The sequence below is a fragment of the Xenopus laevis genome, chromosome 7L (genome assembly GCF_017654675.1).
Source record: "Xenopus laevis strain J_2021 chromosome 7L, Xenopus_laevis_v10.1, whole genome shotgun sequence".
Taxonomy (NCBI): Eukaryota; Metazoa; Chordata; class Amphibia; order Anura; family Pipidae; genus Xenopus; species Xenopus laevis.
In genome coordinates this window covers 115,758,478-115,778,756 of record NC_054383.1, presented here as the reverse complement: position 1 = coordinate 115,778,756, position 20,279 = coordinate 115,758,478, and the positions used below count along the sequence as shown (strand labels likewise).

Genomic DNA, 20,279 nt, shown 5'->3' with positions numbered 1-20,279 from the left:
GAGAGATGTGACACGTCTACAGCTTGCAAGTCACGGTAAGTACGTGTTTGGGGAATAGCAGGGGGTGAGGAGGGAGTTAGTGAGAGTTGAAATGTGAGCATATTGTGATCAGAGAGGGGAAATGGTGAGTTAGTAAAATTGGTGGTTGAACAGAGTCTGGTAAATATGAGATCCAGAGCATTACCATTGGAGTGAGAGGGGGAGTCTGAGCACAAAGATAAGCCTAGGGAGGAGGTTAGTGATAGAAGGGTTGTTAATGTTGTTAAGGGGTATATTAAAGTCACCTAATATGATGGATGGGATGTTAGATGAAAAGAAAGTAAGGAAGCCTGGCAGCAAAGTTGTCCAGAAATTGTGCAGTTGGTCCTGGTGGTTGATATATAACAGCAATGCAGAGTGAAACAGGAGAAAAGAGCCTAATGCAGTGAGCCTCAAATGAGGAGAATGATAGAGAGGGAACAGGTGGAAGAACTTTAAAAGTACAGCGGGAAGAGAGAGAGAAGCAAACCTACCCCACCTCCAGCTCTGTTACCAGGTCTGGGAGTATGAGTAAAGGTGGCCATACACGGGCCGATAAAAGCTGCCGACAGACCGAGTCGGCAGCTTATTGGCCCGTGTATGGGGCCCCCGACGGGCTTCCCCGATCGAGATCTGGCAGAAAGTCGGCCAGATCTCGATCGGATGGGATTAAAAATCCCGTCAGATCGTGGCCGCATCTGTTCGTTGATGCGGTCCCGCAATCCGACCGCCCGTTTGCGTTCGCTAGGATCCGATCGTTGGGCCCTAGGGCCCACGATCAGATCAGCCCGATATTGCCCACCTCAAGGTGGGCATATCGGAGGGAGATCCGCTCATTTGGCGACATCGCCAAACGAGCGGATCTCTCCATGTATGGGCCTCCATAGGACAGGGCAGTAGGTGAGGCAGTGTCGGTAAGAGAAAGCCAGGTTTCAGTAAGTGCGAGTAGGTTAAAGGAATTTGCAATGAAATGGTTGTGCATAGCGGTGAGTTTGTTGCAGACAGATCTGGCATTCCAGATTGCCCATACTTAAATAAATAAGGCCACTGGGTAATTAAAACTTGCATATCCTTAAAGGGATGGTTCACTTTTATGTTAACTTTTAGTATGTTATAGAATGCCTAGTTATGAGCAACTTTTCAATTGGTCTTCATTCACTTTTTATAGTTTTTTTTAATTATTAGCTTTTTTCTTCTGACCCTTTCCAGCTTTCATATGGGGGGCACTGACTCCATATAAAAACAAATGCTTTGTAAGGCTACAAATGTATTGTTATTGCTACTTTTTACTAATCACCTTTCTATTCAGGCCTCTCCTATTCATATTCCAGTCTCTCCCTGAATGAGTTGTACAGGCTGATACATTAGATAGCTTTAAGAAGGGAGCAAGTGAGGGAATACAGGGTTATGGGAGATAGCTCATAGTACAAGCTGATCCAGGGACTGTTCAGATGGAGTCATCTTGGAGTAAGGAAGGAAGGTTTCAGATGGGTTTTTTTTTTGCCTTTCTCTGGATCAACTGTCAGTTAGGCAGGTAATATATACAGACTTAAGGTTGATGGACGTGTTTTTTTTTCAATCTAACTTACTATGTAATTTTGACTCCAGCAACCAGTTTGCTGAAAAAAGAGCTGCTGAAATAACTCAAAAAACACAAATAATAAAAAATGAAAACCAAATGGAAATTGTCTCAGAATATCATTCTCTACATGACACTTAAAGTTAATTTAAAGGTGAACAACACCTTTAAGGGCACCCTAGTGCAGTTGAGAGGATTTTCAAAGGATCCAGAAAGATCAGACCAGGATATCTACATTTATTAGATTGATTGATTAGATTTATCAATTTATACAGATATTTACTTATTTCCCTTCCATTGACTTCAATCTGCTTGTTTTTTCTTTGCTTTGGAGTAGCAGATGTTTGGATCACTGCTTTGCTTCTCATTGTGCCTAACTCTCTCCCCTTTCTGGGCTGAGAAGTGACCCTCAGTATCTGCACCCCTGCAGAGATCATATCCTCAGCATCATGGAAAAAGCAAGAGCCGTTGCGGAAATTCTGCCTGAATTTCCATTTATTATTGTCGGCCCCGTGGGTAGGAAAGATCCATGCACAGCTAATGTAGATTTAATCCAAGCACTCCATGTCTGGCACAGCAGGGACACTGTTTTTAAAGAGAGGGGGGTCTTGGCTTTGGGCACCGCATTCTGTTATGCTATGCAGTATCTGCATGTGAAGATGTAACCCACTAACTCAGTATATGGGCCATACCCAGGGTGTAACGAAGCAGACCCTGTTGTTTCTGGGGGGGGGGCAGGAGTGTAGAGGGCCCAGTAAGGCCCTAATTAATCAGCAATTTCAATATATCTCTGTAGACTATGTCAATTTAGCAATGTTTTGGGGCCCTAGATTGAATTTTCTGGGGGACCACTAACACCTAGTTGTGCCACTTACAGTATATTATAGTATATAATTTAGTTGTTGCCACAATACAACTCCCAGCATTAAATTTAAAGCAATAGGGGTGCTCGGAGTTGTAGTGCACAGACAATTAAAGGGCACTACTTTACAAATAATTTAGCCTGGGAAGTCCATTTAGTCCAGGGCCTAATCACCACTAAGTATCACTCAGATGCTGGCATGCAGCTTAACAACAACTATATCAGTGGAAGAGGGTAATTGTCAGAGGGGGGTAGTTGTTGCCATGGCAACATTTTAGGTATATGATGCCCTCCTTTTCTCACAGAAGAGACATAATATAAAGCCGCATGATTAACACACTATGGAGTAAAGAAAAAAAAAAGGGATTTGAACTCCGCAATGTCTTTTTCAGCCCAACTCTAAACAATATCTACCTAGTTGCCATAGGAGCAAATGAGAATAAAGCATATTGAGGTCAGTTGTAACAAAGAAAAAATAGAAGTTAGATAGATAGAGTTAAAAAGAGATCATACATCTCGAAATGAGCTTCATCTCTCCACTTCCATAACATTCTCCGGGTAGAACATGTGACAGGGCCCGAGCTGTTTTTCAGGGGGGTCCAACAGAAGCAACTGCACTCAGCCATAGTCTCTGGGGAGGGACTGTAGCTGGGGGACAGCAGGTATAGTAGGGAGAAATAGTGTCTATAGTAACAGTGGGATAATAGTCTCTGGGAAGCGAGTGTGACTGTGGGATAGCAGGTATAGTAGGGAGAGATGGTGCCTATAGTAACAGTGGGATAATAGTCTCTGGGAAGGGAGTGTGACTGTGGGATAGCAGGTATAGTAGGGAGAGATGGTGCCTATAGTAACAGTGGGATAATAGTCTCTGGGAAGGGACTGTGGCTGTGGGATAGCAGGTATAGTAGGGAGAGATGTGTCTATAGTAACAGTGGGATAATAGTCTCTGGGAAGGGAGTGTGACTGTGGGATAGCAGGTATAGTAGGGAGAGCTGTTGCCTATAGTAACAGTGGATAATAGTCTCTGGGAAGGAACTGTGGCTGTGGGATAGCAGGTATAGTAGGGAGAGATGTGTCTATAGTAACAGTGGGATAATAGTCTCTGGGAAGGGAGTGTGACTGTGGGATAGCAGGTATAGTAGGGAGAGATGGTGCCTATAGTAACAGTGGATAATAGTCTCTGGGAAGGGAGTGTGACTGTGGGATAGCAGGTATATTAGGGAGAGATGGTGCCTATAGTAACAGTGGGATAATAGTATCTGGGAAGGGAGTGTGACTGTGAGATACCAGGTATAGTAGGGAGAGCTGTTGCCTATAGTAACAGTGGATAATAGTCTCTGGGAAGGAACTGTGGCTGTGGGATAGCAGGTATAGTAGGGAGAGATGGTGCCTATAGTAACAGTGGGATAATAGTCTCTGGGAAGGGAGTGTGACTGTGGGATAGCAGGTATAGTACTGTAGGGAGAGATGGTGCCTATATTAACAGTGGATAATAGTCTCTGGGAAGGGAGTATGACTGTGGGATAGCAGGTGTAGTAAACACATACATACTTTAAAGAAGAACTAAAGCCTTTTTAACAATAAGGTCCCCTGCACAGCTCCCTTTGCCCCATTCCTAACCACATCAACCTGACATGTGTGTGAAATGCAAATCTGCAGCTTGGAGGCATCTATTTTTATCTGCATAAGGCACCACAGCTGATCACAAGCACTGCCAATGTAGACCAGTGTTTTTCTTCAAATAGTCTACCCACATTTTGTTGTTAAGATGTACATTTTTTTTCATGCAGACCCTGTTAGACCTGGGTGGTTCCCCAAATCACAAGGACCGCCGAGGCTTAACTCCGCTTTACCATACTGCTATGGTTGGAGGTGATCCCCGGTGTTGTGAATTGTTGCTCTACAACCGAGCGTTTATTGGTACGACGGATGAAAATGGCTGGCAGGAGAGCCATCAGGTAATGAGGATTAGTCCTGTCACTTTAATTAAACATAATTCATGATCATTATATTAGATGTTAAAAAAAGCGCATGCTCATATAGATTATGAACAAAAGAACCTTCAGGCTATTGTTCTCCTGCTTTGTCTGTCCCGCAGGCTTGCCAACATGGCCACTCACAACATCTGGAGCATCTGCTGTTTTACGGTGCTGATCCTGCTTCCCAGAATGCTTCAGGGAACACGGCTCTGCATATCTGTGCCCTGTACAACAAGGTCAGTAGCCACTCCATGAAGATCCGATCATCAGATTTATGCAAAATGGTGCTGATAACATCCAGCGATGGGCAGTGTGATCTACAAGGTCTTTGCTTTCTACTTTCAACTATATGAGTGGTGTCTCCATCTCTAAAGACCAACCAAACCTGTCTCCACTGCCTTCATTAAAGGGATACTGGAACAGGAAAATGTGTTTTTTTTTTCAAAACACATCAGTTAATATTGCTGCTCCAGCAGACTTCTGCACTGAAATCCCTTTTTCAAAAGAGCCACCAGTTTTTTTTAAAATATCTAATTTTGGAATTTGACATGGGGCTAGACATACCGTCACTTTCCCAGGTGCCCCCAGTCTTGTGACTTGTGCTCTGATAAACTGTAGTCACTCTTTACTGCTGTACTGCAAGTTGGAGTGACATCACCCCCTCCCTCCCCCAGCAGCCTAATAACTGGGAAGGTACCAGCAGCTCCCTAATACAAGATAACAGCTCCCTGGTACATATAAGAACAACACTCAATAGTAAAAAAACAAGTCCCACTATGCCTCCTTCAGTTACAGGGAGTAGAAGAAACAACAGCCAGAAAGCAGTTCCATAGTGCAGCACTGGCTCTTTCTGAAAGCATGTGACCTGGCAAAATGACCTGAGCTGGCTGCCTACACACTAATATTACAACTAAATTAAAATGACACTTGTTGGTTCAGGAATAACATTTTATATGGAAAAGTGAATAATTTACAGTGTAAACAGTGTCACTTAGAATTAAAAACTACACCATAAAAATCATGACAGAATCCCTTTAAGCCAGTACTCTATGCATAACCACAACATTGGTCATTTACTTCATTAAACAAGGGGATAATGCCTCCTTTCATCAAGGTCATGTCCATGTCTATCTAGATGCATCAGTGCAAACTCTATCTATGATATCCAACAAATGTGGCTGTTAGCATGCCGCACTTAGATTGTAAGCTCCATAGTGCAGGCTTTACATTTCTCCTTCGCCTATTAAATATGGCCTTGTACCTATATATATATATATATATATATATATATATAACAAACAAGGGAAAGTTGTGCTCACCACTATTTTTTAAAAACATTAGGCGGGGGTGCAATGAGGCTGTGACCACAAAATACATATAGTCAAATACAAGAGTCCTCTGCACTCAACCCATTATCAATATATTTAAGACAGCGACATTTTCTGCATACTGCTACTAAAAAATGCCTTACCCTTTAAACAACACAGGGATTGTTTGTCCATATATTGCAATATATTTAAGCTGGCCAACTACGTCAAAGTCATCCCATATCTGGCCAGTCCTATGCTCAATTTTATCTGATTCATTAAGAATTCTATTGCTTCATTATACATTTTACAAAGGGACTAGGTTTTACCTGCAACTTACTTGCTGCTTTCATATATATATATATATATATATATATATATATATATATATATATATATATATATATATATATATATATATATATATATATGTTAATTTATGTAACTGGCTGGAAGCATTGTATCTCCAGCCATCAAGTGTATAAGCGCAGTACAACATTTGGCCCTGGTAATGACTCCCACTTAATCCTAATGATGCAAAAACACTGCAAGGTGAACCGTAACTTAAATAGCTTAAGGTGGCCATACACAGGGATATTCAATCGTTTGGCGATGTCACAAACTAGCAGATCTCTCCCCGATATTCCCACATTGAAGTGGAGCTTTTGATTCAACGACTCTACAATTTACTTCTGCTATTTCCGCAATCTGGTTTCTAGGGTCCAAATTACGGTACCCTAACAACCATGCACTGATTTGAATAAGAGACTGGAATATGAAGAGGAGAGGCCTGAATAGAAAGATGACTAATAAAAAAGTAGCAATAACAATAAATGTGTAGCCTTACAGAGCATTTGTTTTTAGATGGGGTCAGTGACCCCCATTTGAAGCTGGAAAGAGTCAGAAGAAAAAGGCAAATAATTAATAATTAAGACTAATTGAAAAGTTACTTAGAATTTGCCATTCTATAACATACTAAAATTTTACTTTGGGAACATTGGGAACGTTTATTACTACACAGGAATCATTCTATGAATTACCTGTCCGTTTCCCATTATATTCCTTTCTATTCATTTCTTGCTGAACTATTGTACCTTTCTTCCCTAATTCTGCTTTCTTCCCTTCCTTGCTGAACTTCCTTTCTGTCCTAGTTTTCTTTCCCATTAATCCTGTTTCAAGTCTTTCAATATCTCCTTTAACTTCTTGTTTCCTTTTTTGCCTTCCCTAGTTTTTGTTTTCCCAGAGTGTATCATTTTTGTTTCCCCTCCCAACTACCACCAGTTTCTTCTCCCTTCATACATGTAATGTTTCCTCCTTTCCTCTTCCTTGCTCCCTTTCTTCTTTTCTTCCTTCTTTCCATAACTTGGCTTCATAGAGACTTCTGCTTGATGGGTTCTGTCCATCTCTAATAATTTTCTAAATTGCGTTTCCTTTCCTTGTCTTCCTAACTTACTTCCTAACCTTACTTCTCAAAAAGTGTGTCTTTCCTGCTTTACTTTCTATCCTATTTGTTTTCATTTAAAATCTTTGCCTGAGAGAAGGAATTCTGTTGCCCTCTGCTGGGGAAAATGCCTACAAACTCTATATTAATATTCTGAAAATCACAAATGAGAACAGTGTGTATTGAACTTATTTTTTAAAGAAACCACTACAAAGTGCAGGTACAGATGGAGCAAATTTCATGTAGACATTCGGCTCAGATGGCGTGTCTCGTTGCACTATATAATTTCATATAAAAAGATCCATTTGCATCATCATGCTATTCAGCAATTAAGACAGAAATGGGAAAGTGTCTTTATCCTATTTTTTGTATGTCTTTATATCAAGTTTGGGATATTTGCAGCAAGATGACTCTTGTTTTATAACCCCGATATTCTGTAATTGTTTTCTCTCTCTCTTTCCCCAAACCTGCAGGAAAGCTGCACCCGAATTCTGCTGTACCGGGGTGCAAGTAAAGACATAAAAAACCACAGTGGGCAGACCCCATTCCAGGTTTGGATCATCTTCTGTCTTTGGGGTGGTGGTGGTTAAAAAGTTCCTCTCCAGTAACACTGTTCTTGGAGCAAAGGTTCTGATATGTATTGTAACATCTACACATTGCACATGGGCTTCTAAAGTAAAAGATTTAGAAAGTGCAATACCTATAGCACTTTATATTGGCTTTATATTGGTTATCCATGGTCTAAAGACCCATCGGACAAACCCTTTATCTCTTTTGGTGCACCATAAGCTTCTTTATGCTCTTCCTTCATCCAGAAGGTATCTCCTAAACTATTAGTGCAATATCTATCGACCTTCAATCTTTAGGAGATATGGAAGGGTTATATTGCCTATCCATGGTCTAAAGATCCAACGGACAAACCCTATATCTCTCATCCAGAAGGAATCTCCTTAACTATGATATTGGCAACATATGTTGACTGTTATCTTGATGGCCTGTCCCAAGCTGATGAATCCATACTGTGCTGTGCCCATACAGTGATACCTTGTGCAGTATTGGCATTCTGTTACTGACCTTCAATCACTTAAATATCTGGAAATATTTTCTTTGTTCATTTCCATAACCTCCTTGTTTCCCTGGCTACACGATTCTGCATAATTTAGGATAATTTGTCACAGCTCAGTGCTTTCTCGCTATCACAAAGTTGCATTCATGCATTTCTTGTTTAGTTCAATCCCCAGAGTTTTCTTTTCTAAACACATCCCCTTTTTTAATTCTCTGTCTTTGTTTTCCTGACTCCTTTAACCCTCTGATTTACCTTTTCTGCAGGTTGCAGTTATTTCAGGAAATTTTGAGCTGGGGGAGTTAATAAAAAGCCACAGAGACAGTGATGTTGGTGAGTATGTATCTAGTATAGGGAGGGATAAGGGAATGATAACTGCTTAGCAATTATGTGGGTTATGACTTAATTTCAGACAACCTATCACTTATCTAAGCAATCAGTGACGGCACAATGATGGGATTGGCAGGGGACTGGCGTTTTAATGAGATGCCACACCATAAGGTGCTAATAGAATATCTCTTATTAGTTAGGAATGCTGTCAGATTTAAGGGAAAGCTATAGGGAAGGTTTGTAACACAAATATATTAAAGAGGGTCTTAACCAGTTCTAGTGAGCACCCCAGTTCCCTAAGGAAGATTATCTATGAAATGAGGTCACATTAATGAATAATACTCTCTGTTTCTGTAGTTCCCTTCCAGGAATCTCCTTCCTATGCAATGCATCGTAGGGAAGGGGGCAAAGCGCTGTCGGTGCCCCACGTTCTTCATCGAGCCAACAGCGACAACAGCCTCTCAATGCCTGACTGGATGGTCTTCTCAGCATCTACTGCCAACACTGTCACTCTACAGGGACAAAAGGCCTCAGGGGGAACTCTTCGCAGCTCCAGTAGCCCACGTGGTGCTCGAAGCCGGTCACCTTCAAGAGGCCGACACACAGAGGAATCCAAGAAGCAGCCACGTGGACGACCCAGGTAATCCAAGTTACTATTTATATTCAAAATCCCCCAGCTGCCATGATGCAGCCCATTGCACTACATCTATGTCTAAAGTGACCTTCTTTTTTGTATGAAGGGGAAGACTGAAAGTCATATTGCCCTCTGAAAGAGGAAAAAGAACTGAGATAATGGCCAGGGCTTTAAAAAGATTCCTCAGCACAGAATGTTCTTATTAATGTGGTATTAAGGTGGCACATTGGTGACGCAGTGCTGGGGACCACACATCCTGATTGCATGTTCCCCAGTGTTCAGGACAGTGTCAGACCGGGGCCTACCGGAAAAGATACCTCAGGGCCCCCTGGGCCCTCAGCCGCAGATGAAAAGGCCCCCTCTGGCGCCCTTCCCAAGCTGCAACCCCCGCCCCCATCTTTTTCTTCTTGCGGTTGTGGCAGGGGCCAGGTAAGGAGGTCAGAGGTCATGGTGCAGGGCGAAGGTTTGGGCTTGCGGGGCCCATGAAGGCTGGGACCCACTGGATTTTTTCCCAGTGACCCACCGGCCTAGTCCAGCCCTGGTTCAGGATATGGGAATTAGATTGTAAGCTCTCCTGAACCAGAAACATGATCTCTCTAAATTGCTAAAGCTTTCTAAAGTCCTTAAACTAATGTCATGCTGACATTCCCCCTAATACACCCAACATTAACCCCTGTGGTTAACATCAAGTCTTCAGAGTAAGCATGGATAGCACAGAAAGCCTTTATCTCTGGTGGGTCGGCACATTGCTAGTTATGCATGCATGAATATCTGGAATACATTAAACATGAGTTTGTTTGCTGAACATCCCAGGCTCTGACTGATTGACTATTAATGAGATCTACTGTACTGTATGGCTGTGTCACATCATTTATTCTCTGATAGAAATGCTTTTTTTGATTCAAAGTGCTCAATCTATTGCTTCCTTTCAGTCTTTTCAAATACTTTTTATTGAGTTTTGGAATAAGCAAGCAGACTGTTTGACAGAATATATATATATAGCACCGAAAATTGCATGCACGCCATGTTATGAATTGTTCATCTTTTATTGAGCAAAACAGCTTTTCGGATGCATATTTACAGCTTACATATATATATATTTATAGATGAATAATATATATATATATATATATATATATATATATATATATATATATATATATGCAGTTCCAAAACAATGATAACATTATAAATTCTAAATTAACAAGAAACTAGTTATGGAAAACATTTGACGTGTCTCTCTTTTACTATATCTGAACTCAATCTCACTAAAAGCCCTCTAACCAAGATCCAATAGTAAGTAGACTATGTGAATGGCGAATGTGAACAGCATTGTAGTCAATACTTCTTTGTTTTCAGTCTATGTTTCCCAGGAATCTATGGATATATTGCTTCCTATATGAAGGAGCCATGGAGGAGTAGACTGTGACCAAAAAATGTATTATTATCCTTTATTTATAAAGTGCTGCTATACTGTATTCTGCAGTACTTCACTATGATTGTGCATCAGCCCAGTGGAGCTTACAAGCTAAGGTCCCTATCACATGCGCAGACAGCAGATTCAATGTTATCAGGAACCAGTTAATCCGCCTGTTTGTGTTTGGAGTGTGGGTCGTAACTAGAGTACTCACATAGACACAAGGGGTACATACAAACTCCTTGCAGATAGTTCTCTGGCTTGAACTGAATTTGGGACCAAAGTACTGCAAGGCAGCAATGCCAACCATAACCCTGTTGATATATAAGAAGTAATCTACTATAAATATAATGACCTCATACACCCACTCTGGCCAAGGCATTTAGCGGACAGTCAGATGTGTGGCGAATAGGTAGGATGAATGAGTCAATTCATGGATTTTCCTAGGGAAAAGGAAGCCCTATGAATAGCCAATGGCAGATAGTATTGGTGGAGCTCCTCTTTAGAGGTGAGAGAGGTTAGTAAGCCTGGGCAGCCTTAGCTCCAATGAGGAGGATTGTGGGGAATAGCACCTTCTAGGCAGACCTTTGTATGGGACCTATCAATCCATATATCTATTGGACAGGTTAGGAATCCCTTTAGCAAACTGGTGTAGGTGTTCTCCTGATAGGTTTCCTTTATGGGTTCCCATTATGATCTGATCATTGGTGGGGGCCAGATTATGGAATCAACCGTTTTGGTCCAATGAGTTGATGCCAATAATGGCTACTCTTGTTTGGCAAGATCATACCCTTAGTGTATGCCCAGCTTTAGTGGGTGTGTACTGAATCCATTGGTGCCTGTAAACCATTCCTTGTTGGAAGATGCCGCTCAACAGTGTTCTGCTCCTATAGCACCTCATGCTCCAGGGTGTTACCTGAACCTACAGGCCATATCCCCAACTGTATGGCCAAGATGGTCTATGGCCCATAATCCTCCTCACTGGAGCCAAGGCTGCCCATGCTTACTAACCTATCTCTCATCTTTGAGGTGAGTTCCACCAATACTACTTGCCATTGGCTAGTCCTACACACTGCTCATGAACACATGGAACTTAGAATGCCACAGAGGAACACAAATTACCACTGTCATGGGTACCCACCTATATAACATCTGAGCCCTTCATAATTGTAATAATAAATTGTAATAATAAATGTAATAATAATAAATTGTAATAATAAATGTAATAAATTTTCATTTATTATTACATTTCATGATATTAGCAGTTGGTGACTAATATTGTGGAATGTGTAACTGGAGCACCCTCTGCTGTTCTGTCCAGGCAAGTGCTGGACATGATGACAGAAAGTGTCTCCAGAATCTAATCTGCTCGATTACATAGACTTCATCATCACACTTTGTCACATAAACCTGCCTGAACAAAATGACAAAGGGTGCTTGTGCCATATTAGCAGTGTAAATAATTAATGTCAATTGCAAGAGAGTTTAGAGGAAACCCAAGTTTAAATCCTTGATACTGGGTAAAATAAAGATCCATTGCTTTAGAAGAAACTGATGCTCGTGTAGATGTCTTCAGACAAGAGCATATATGGGTTTATAAGGACTTTTTCTTCGTACAAATACCCTTTTCAGTATTATATGGTTTTAGTTTATACCCCTCATTTATATATTTTTGTGTAGTTCTAGTGGTTCTACCAAAGATCCCCCTGCTAATGCGACCTCCAATCATCGCTCAAAACGCAAGTTGTACTCGGCAGTGCCAGGGCGCACGTTTGTGGTGGTGAAACCTTACCAATCGCAAGGCGAAGGAGAGATATCCCTCAGCAAAGGAGAAAAAGTCAAAGGTATGTAAAACCTAAATTCCCCATCTATAGTCTTGCAATGGGAGGATGGCTTCATATTAATCCTTCTGCTTCAAACATGCACGAATCCCCGTGTCTGTGTAACTTTAAAGGAAATGTTAAACCTCAAGATAAGTGAACATAAAATTGCTCTGGGCCCTCTTTGAAGCACTTTAGCCATTAGTGATCATTTATTTTTCAAGACTTCAAAATATTAGCAATTTTACGTTGCTGATATGATGAATTTGAAATAACAGTGCCACCTGCTGGTTCAGGGGAAAATTTCAGAACATGGAACTCTTCTGGTGTTGCTCCCCTTAGGAAAGATCAGAGAAACATCTCTTCCCTGCAAATCTGCCAACTGTGCGACAGTCAGGGGGGACTGTTGCACAGTTGGCAGATTTGATCAGCAGGTGGCGCTGTTGTTTCAATTTCATCATATTAGCAGTGTAAAACATGGTAATATCTTGAAATTTAGGGAGAAATATAATGTCAATTGCAAAAGAGCTTTAAAATGCATATAAAGGCAAAAAAATAAAATCCCATTTTTACTTTCTTTAATGAAAAAATAAACCTATCTCCTATATACTTTAATTAAAAAATGTGTACCGTTTTTATAAGAAACCTGACTGTATGCAGTGAAATTCTCCCTTTATTTACTGCTGTGGATAGGAATTGTCAGACTTTCCCTAACTGCTGAGCAGGGAAACAATCATACTTATGAACAGCAGGGCGAGCCCCCCACTTACTTCCCAGCCAGCAGAACTCAAGCAGCTTTGTTTATGACGATCCCTAAGCAGCCCAGACCACACTGAGCATGTGCACAGTCTTAGTCTTGCAAAGATGTTTAACAAAGTTACAAGATGGTGACCCCCCTGTAGCCAACTTTGAAAACATAAATCATTTGTTTGATTAGGCTTGTGGTGCAGTAAGTTCATGTTTATATTTAGTATACAAAATACAGCATTTCTAGCCTTATTCTATTTTAGACTTTACATGCCCTTTAAAGACAGCTCTGAGCAATATCACATCAATTTCTAATTCCTTTAATAAGTCTGTATGATGAGGCTTCTCTATTATCTTGTGGGTGGGTGCTGGGAAGTGTGCTTCAACGACAAGATCGAAGAATTATCAACATTAATATTTAGAGTTCATTTTGCTACTCTGTTTTGTTCTAATGCTGCCAGTTTAGTACCATACTATTTCTTTACTCTTAATATCTTGCCCTGATGATAACATTTACTATTAATGGCTTGCACTTACTGCTAACATTTTGCCGCTCTCTTGCCCTTTTATACCTTTTATCAGGTTCACCCCAAGGACCAAAGCTCATTTAAATTTACTGTGCAACAGTGCCCTCTAGTGGCCTAATTGTTATAGTTTATATCATTGACCTGCATTCCACAGAAAGCACAAGTCTTGAGAATAGAGAAGCTGATATTGCGTTAGCCCTGATATGCCCCAGAATTATACCACTACAAAAGACAGACATGTGGACTTAACTGTGAGCACTTGAGCTTGACATCTTTTAGTGGGCTACTTGTTAGTGGGTGTATAAAGCAGAGACATGGATCAGTTAGCAGAGCCGGGAGGGATGTGCTGTTCAGCTCTGCAGTGTTCTAATGCCAATTATTTTGTATCTGGCTGATGCACCTAACCTATTATATCTGCCTTTTATCTCTTTCTACAGAAAAAAAAATAGATTTAAATAAATCATCAACTCTAATGAATATCAGATGCTGGGCTAAACTAATTGCTTTTACCTTTAGAGTGCAGGCTTTGATGATTAATTTTGTAGAAGTGCTCCCCCCTGGTTTTACACATAGTTAGTAGCATTGATCTAGAAAAGGGGGTCCTCCCAAAGCTGTACCAGCCCAAGGCAATCACAGCCCTTTAGCAGTAAAGATCTGTGTCTCCAAAGATGCCCCAGTAGCTCCTCATCTTCTTTTCTGCTGATTCACTGCACATGCTCTGTGCTGTTGTCACTTACTGAGCTTAGGGACCCACTCACAATATACAGTACACATAGAATAGAAATGTCACAATATAAGGCTGATTAGTAATTAATACAGATAATTACTACATGGCAACACAGAAACCAGTAAAATTAGCACCAGAATTTAATAATCAGCCCTGTAGCATCAGCTTATATTACAGACCAACCTCATTTTCTGCTTGTTAATTAGTGACGACCCCTAACCTTAGCTTCTCAACAGCTGCTCAGAGCCCACTGAGCATGTGAGTGTCACAGACACTTTCCAAGATGGTGACCCCCTGTGACAAGTTTGAAGTCCTGGATCATTGCTGCTATTGACAAGCTGAAACTTTAGGCTGGTACAATAAGGTCAATATGTAAAATATTAAATTTTTAACCATATTCATTTTTAGGGTTTATTTCTCCTTTAAGAACAGATCATCAATTACATTTTCCTCCACAAGGGGGTGGTATTGTATTGTTTTAACAATAGGCCATATTCATTGTTAATTACTGCTGCTAATTGCTAGAATCTTTAGTATTTATGGACATAACAAACTCACAATTATGACAACAGTACTAGAATTGGACAGTACCTGTTAACCCCCTTCTTCTTCTGTATTTGTATATCCTTCTGTATTCTTTTTTTGCTTATATCTGTCTCCTTGTAAATGTAGGCCAGGCCGCTATGCTTCTTTTCCTATAAGCTGCACTATTTTTCAATACAGTGTCAGAATAGAAATCAACATTTTGGGACAATGTAGACTTTGCCCAGTCTGCCTTAAGCACATTCAATAATGCCCAAACACGCTCCCCCCAAGTTACTCAGAACCCTTCCCACATTCTTGTAAGCCACAATTCTTGAGCATGTTGCCTAAAATGGAACCATTGTCGGTATAGCTTCTTTACTCTATAGTTCCAATAAATGCACATTTTCAGCCAGCTTGCTAAGACTTTCCTGGCATATTCAGAATGGTTGGCAAGTAGGCCATGAGCTTGTACAGGGCACTGAAGGTTAAGTACTGCAAATTTAACATAAGTCTACAATGCTCAGATCCCTATGCATGTGGACATCACCATGGTTCTAATCCTACTCTTGTGCTACTGAAGCAACTAAAACAGCCTCTAGGCCTCACATTGGCTGTTGGCTCTCCGTCTTGGACATCTTAGGGCCTCTTGTCCCTCAGTAGGTGACACCTTCACCAGGATCTAGTTCTGCATCTACCATTGCCTGGGTCCGAGAAACTGGTGGTGTAAATCCGCTCCTGCCTTCAATAAGCCCAGGATGCCACCTATCCTAACATCATGCAGGGCTCCTATCTGCTCTCCCACTATCTCTGCTCTACAGTCTTCACCTAATGGACAATAGGTTCTATATCACCTACTTTACTCATTAGGGTGCTCCATCCTGGACATCTTAAGGCCTCCCAGGGCTACATCTTCGATAGGCGACACCTTCACTAGGATCTGGTTCTGCATCCACCTTTAGTTGGATCCAAGAAACTGGTTGTGAATCCTCCCCTTCCTTTAATATGCCCACAATGTTATTATCCTAACAACACCCAGTGCATCTACCTGTTTTCCCAATATCTCTGCTCAACACTTCATGCCCAATAGGTTCTAAATCACCCACTTTCATCTTTAAAGTTTTTACTCCTTAAAGTCATCTCAACCTTCATCAAATAGAACCCACAGAGGTACTGCCATAATGTCTTTAGTACAGACTTCCAACCACATAAGTTGTTTCTGGACTCTTCTTCCTTTGTGAATTCTCAAAGCAATGCCCCTTCTTTTCTACAGTTCTAAGTGTGGGAGAAGGAGGATTCTGGGAAGGAAATGCCAAAGGTCGCACCGGCTGGTTCCCGTCAGACTGTGTAGAAGAAATACCTACAAAACCACAGGAAGGAAAACAAGGTATTGTAGCTTCACTTACAATGGTATCATTTTGCCCGAGTCATTAACAGTCTAATGGTCTGAAATAAATCTATTGCTGAATGCACTGAAAAAGTATCTCTATAAAACTCACTGCGGGGAATGGGAAGTGTATGAAGAGACACAGGGAAGCTTTAGCCGCTCCAGAAATTAAAGGTAAATACACTCTGTTTGGTTGCTTCTTTTTAAGTATAGTACAAGTATTGGACCTATTATCCAGAATGCCTGGGACCAGGGGTTTCCTGGATAACATATCTTTCCTTAATTTGGATCTTCATACCTTAAGTCAAGTAGAAAATCATGTAAACATTAACTAAATCCAACAGGCTGGGTTTTCTTCCAATAAGGATTAATTATATCTTAGTTGGGATCAAGTATAAGATCCCGGAATACATTTGGCGTGAACTCCGATCCCTGAATCTGCACCGAGGGGTAAGTAAAAAGTTAGGGGCATTTGCCCGGGGTAGCAGCTAGGCTGGGGGAAGGAGGTAGGGGTGTCTATGTGGGGTGGGGGTAGGGGTTTTTTTTAATAAGGGTTTTTTTTTTCTCCTTTAAGCTGGTCATACATAGACTGATGCTAACTGCCAGCAAATCTAGAATGTCATCTGGTTGTCAGCTTGTTGGTCTGTGCACGTGGCCAAAACATCCGCCTGCCTGTCCTATGTCCGATTGAGTATAGGCAAGATATCGATTGGGCAGGTGTGAGATCCTGTTGGTTGGGGATCAAACTGGGTCTAAAATTATAACAACAGTGTCCCTATAGTAGTCCTAGTAGAAGTCACCACTCACCAATGAAGGGACTGGAGGAGTCAGTAGGTAAGGGGCATGCGGAAGGAAATTATTATTGAGTTAATAAATTCCATATTTATTTACAACTAATCAGATTTGCTTGGTAAATGCGGCCAGGTTCTTAATAATGCAAAAGGATGTATTTCAGTTGTGTGAGTCTACTCCCACCGAGTGGCTGTAATGATGAACTACATCTCCTACTGATTGTGGATCTGCTTTTATTCAATTAGCTTGGGAACCCATAAATGCAGTATAGCAGTATTGTCTAAAGCTGGCCATAGACGCAAAGATCCGATCGTACAAATCGAGGATTCGTGCGATTCGGACTGTGTGTGGAGAGTCCCGACATTTTTCGTACGGCAGAGATCGGTCGTTTGGTCGATCGGACAGGTTAGAAATTTTTTGTCGGCTGCCGATAATATCTCTGCATGTATTGCCGATCTTACGATTTTCAGTGGGAGACTGTCACTAGCTTTGGTCGGACATAACTTTCGTATGATTGCTGTCAGGGGCATCACTTTTTTAGGACAACTGTTTTTTTTGACAACTGAATACTGTTGACTTTTCCACTGGAAATATAAGGACCCTAAACAAATAATAGCAAAGCAAATACTTTCAATATAAGTAGTAAGAAGTCACTAATAAAAAGATCACTCCAGGGTACTTAGCGAGCTTAGCTCTGTGATTGCCAAACCTCTTTAGGTCATATTTCAGGATTCATTGAGATCTGGCATAGTGCAGAGTGACTGGCGAATTGCTAATGTGGTGCCTCTATTCAAAAAAGGATCCCGTTATCAGCCTCAAAACTATAGGTCAGACTACAAAGAGCGGTGGTAAATGGAACATTTCTGTGGCTACTAAAGCAAATAAAGTTTTGTCTTGCATAAAAAAGGGCATTAACTCAAGGGATGAAAACATAATTATGTCTCTTTATAGGTCCCTGGTAAGGCCTCATCTGGAGTATGCAGTGCAGTTTTGGACTCCAGTCCTTAAAGAGGGATATAAATGAGCTGGAGAGAGTGCAGAGACTAAGTGCAACTAAATTGGTTAGAGGGAGGGAAGACTTAAATTATGAGGGGAGACTGTCAAGGTTGGGGTTGTTTTCTCTGGAAAAAAGGCGCTTGCGAGGGGACATGATTACACTTTACAAGTACATTAGAGGACATTATAGACAAATAGCAGGGGATCTTTTTACCCATAAAGTGGATCACCGTACCAGAGGCCTCCCCTTCAGACTAGAAGAAAAGAACTTTCATTTGAAGCAACGTAGGGGGTTCTTCACAGTCAGGACAGTGAGGTTGTGGAATGCACTGCCGGGTGATGTTGTGATGGCTGATTCTGTTAATGACTATAAGAATGACTTGGATGATTTTTTGGACAGACATAATATCAAAGGCTATTGTGATACTTAACTCTATAGTTAGTATAGGTATGGGTATATAGAATTTATGTGAGAGTAGGGAGGGGTGTGTGTATGGATGCTGGGTTTTCATTTGGAGGGGTTGAACTTGATGGACTTTGTCTTTTTTCAACCCGATTTAACTATGTAACTATGTAACTCCTAAACAGTGTCCTTACCTGACCTGCTGCCTCCAATGTTTAGCCGACTGTATACAGGGTGGGACTGGACATTGGGGGCCCACTGGGTTCCAAACCTCTGGGGCCCCCCGGTGTGCATGTGTGACCCTGACTGTATACTATGTATATTTATATTTACTTGATATATATTATGAATGTGTGAATATTAAATAAACTTTGTTTATCGTAAGTCCTGTGAGTACAACTTATTTTAGGAGGGATATATATATACATACATATATACTGTAAAAATAAAATACACAAGAGCCATGAATATCCTGTAAATTATATCCTAATAAATGGAGCTTAGTGATGTCATTTCTGTCACACAACTCACTGATACTTAATATAATAATTAAAGAATTAAAGTACCGCCTGTTGCAAAATATGAGGATAATACAAGTCACCTCGGACTTCCATGAGCTGTATAAAAACATTCAGCCCTTGGCCTCATATTTTTATATGGACATGGAACTCCTTGGTAACTTATAATTTCCTTAAACTTTTCCAGGAGGAGGTACTTTATTCACTATATAACTCACTGCCCTAGTCCATGGCTCAGTGTTAATTAGGGATGTAGCGAACAGTTCGCCTGCGAACTTGTTCGCGCGAACTTCGACCGTTCGCGTCCGCCTAATGTTCGCGAACGTTTGGGAACGTTCGCAATTTGAGTTCGCGACCATTCGACCGCTAAAATCGAACGATTTCCATTCGTTCGACTGATTTCCATTCGTTCGAACGATTAAAATCCCTCGACCGTTCGATTCGAATGAAAATCCTTCGATCGAACGATGAAAATCCTTCAAACGTTCGAATCGAACGAAAAATCCTTCGAACGTTCGAATCGAACGATTTAGCGGGTGTTCGAAGTTCGCGAACTGTTCGAGAACCGTTCGCATTTTTTGCCGGTGTTCGCGAACGGCGTTCGCGAACACGAAAACGGCAGTTCGCTACATCCCTAGTGTTAATGTCTCCTCATGACTATAGAATTCCTTCAGCTTGGCTCAAATGCACTTAATCATCAAGTGCTAAAACTTCACCTACAGGTGAGTGCACTGTGGGTCCCACCTTCCCCAGTCCTATTACTCCCTCAGTTTTAAAGGGGCAGTTCACCTTCACAAGCAGAGTAGTGTCTTTCACTACTAAGTCTGTCCCACAGCAACTGTCATGGATACATTAGTTGCTGATATTTATCTGATGCTGGAAAGATATGTATCAACTCATGTTTCCATTTTAAGTCTTTTATAATTCCACAATTTGCTTTACTGATCTGACACGAGAGGGAAAAATATAGAACAAATTCATTTTTTAAAGATACATTTACAAAATAAAATCCGAAAATTCATTATTTGGGTGTACGATCTAAAAAATATGTTTTGCTTAGAATGGCTGTGTGGGTAGCGTAGCGCTGGCAGGGGCAATTTTTTAAAAATAAATTACTGTTATCCCCAACCGGAATTCGGGCTCTATTAGCCTGCACTTTTGGTTGGGGATAACATTTTTACCCAACAGGTGCCCTTTAAAGGGCAATAAA

At 41.0% G+C, this 20,279-nt stretch overlaps 1 protein-coding gene across 1 annotated transcript in view; it reads left to right on the top strand.

The window, feature by feature from the left end:
• Positions 1-20,279, top strand: part of LOC108695901 (SH3 and multiple ankyrin repeat domains protein 1) — a 56,593-nt gene that overhangs the window by 24,496 nt on the left and 11,818 nt on the right. The window contains exons 6-12 of the mRNA XM_041569075.1: positions 4,250-4,417; positions 4,558-4,674; positions 7,660-7,737; positions 8,516-8,582; positions 8,937-9,219; positions 12,311-12,474; positions 16,247-16,360. Of these exons, the coding sequence (XP_041425009.1) occupies positions 4,250-4,417; positions 4,558-4,674; positions 7,660-7,737; positions 8,516-8,582; positions 8,937-9,219; positions 12,311-12,474; positions 16,247-16,360 (991 nt within the window). The remainder of the gene's footprint in view (positions 1-4,249; positions 4,418-4,557; positions 4,675-7,659; positions 7,738-8,515; positions 8,583-8,936; positions 9,220-12,310; positions 12,475-16,246; positions 16,361-20,279) is intronic.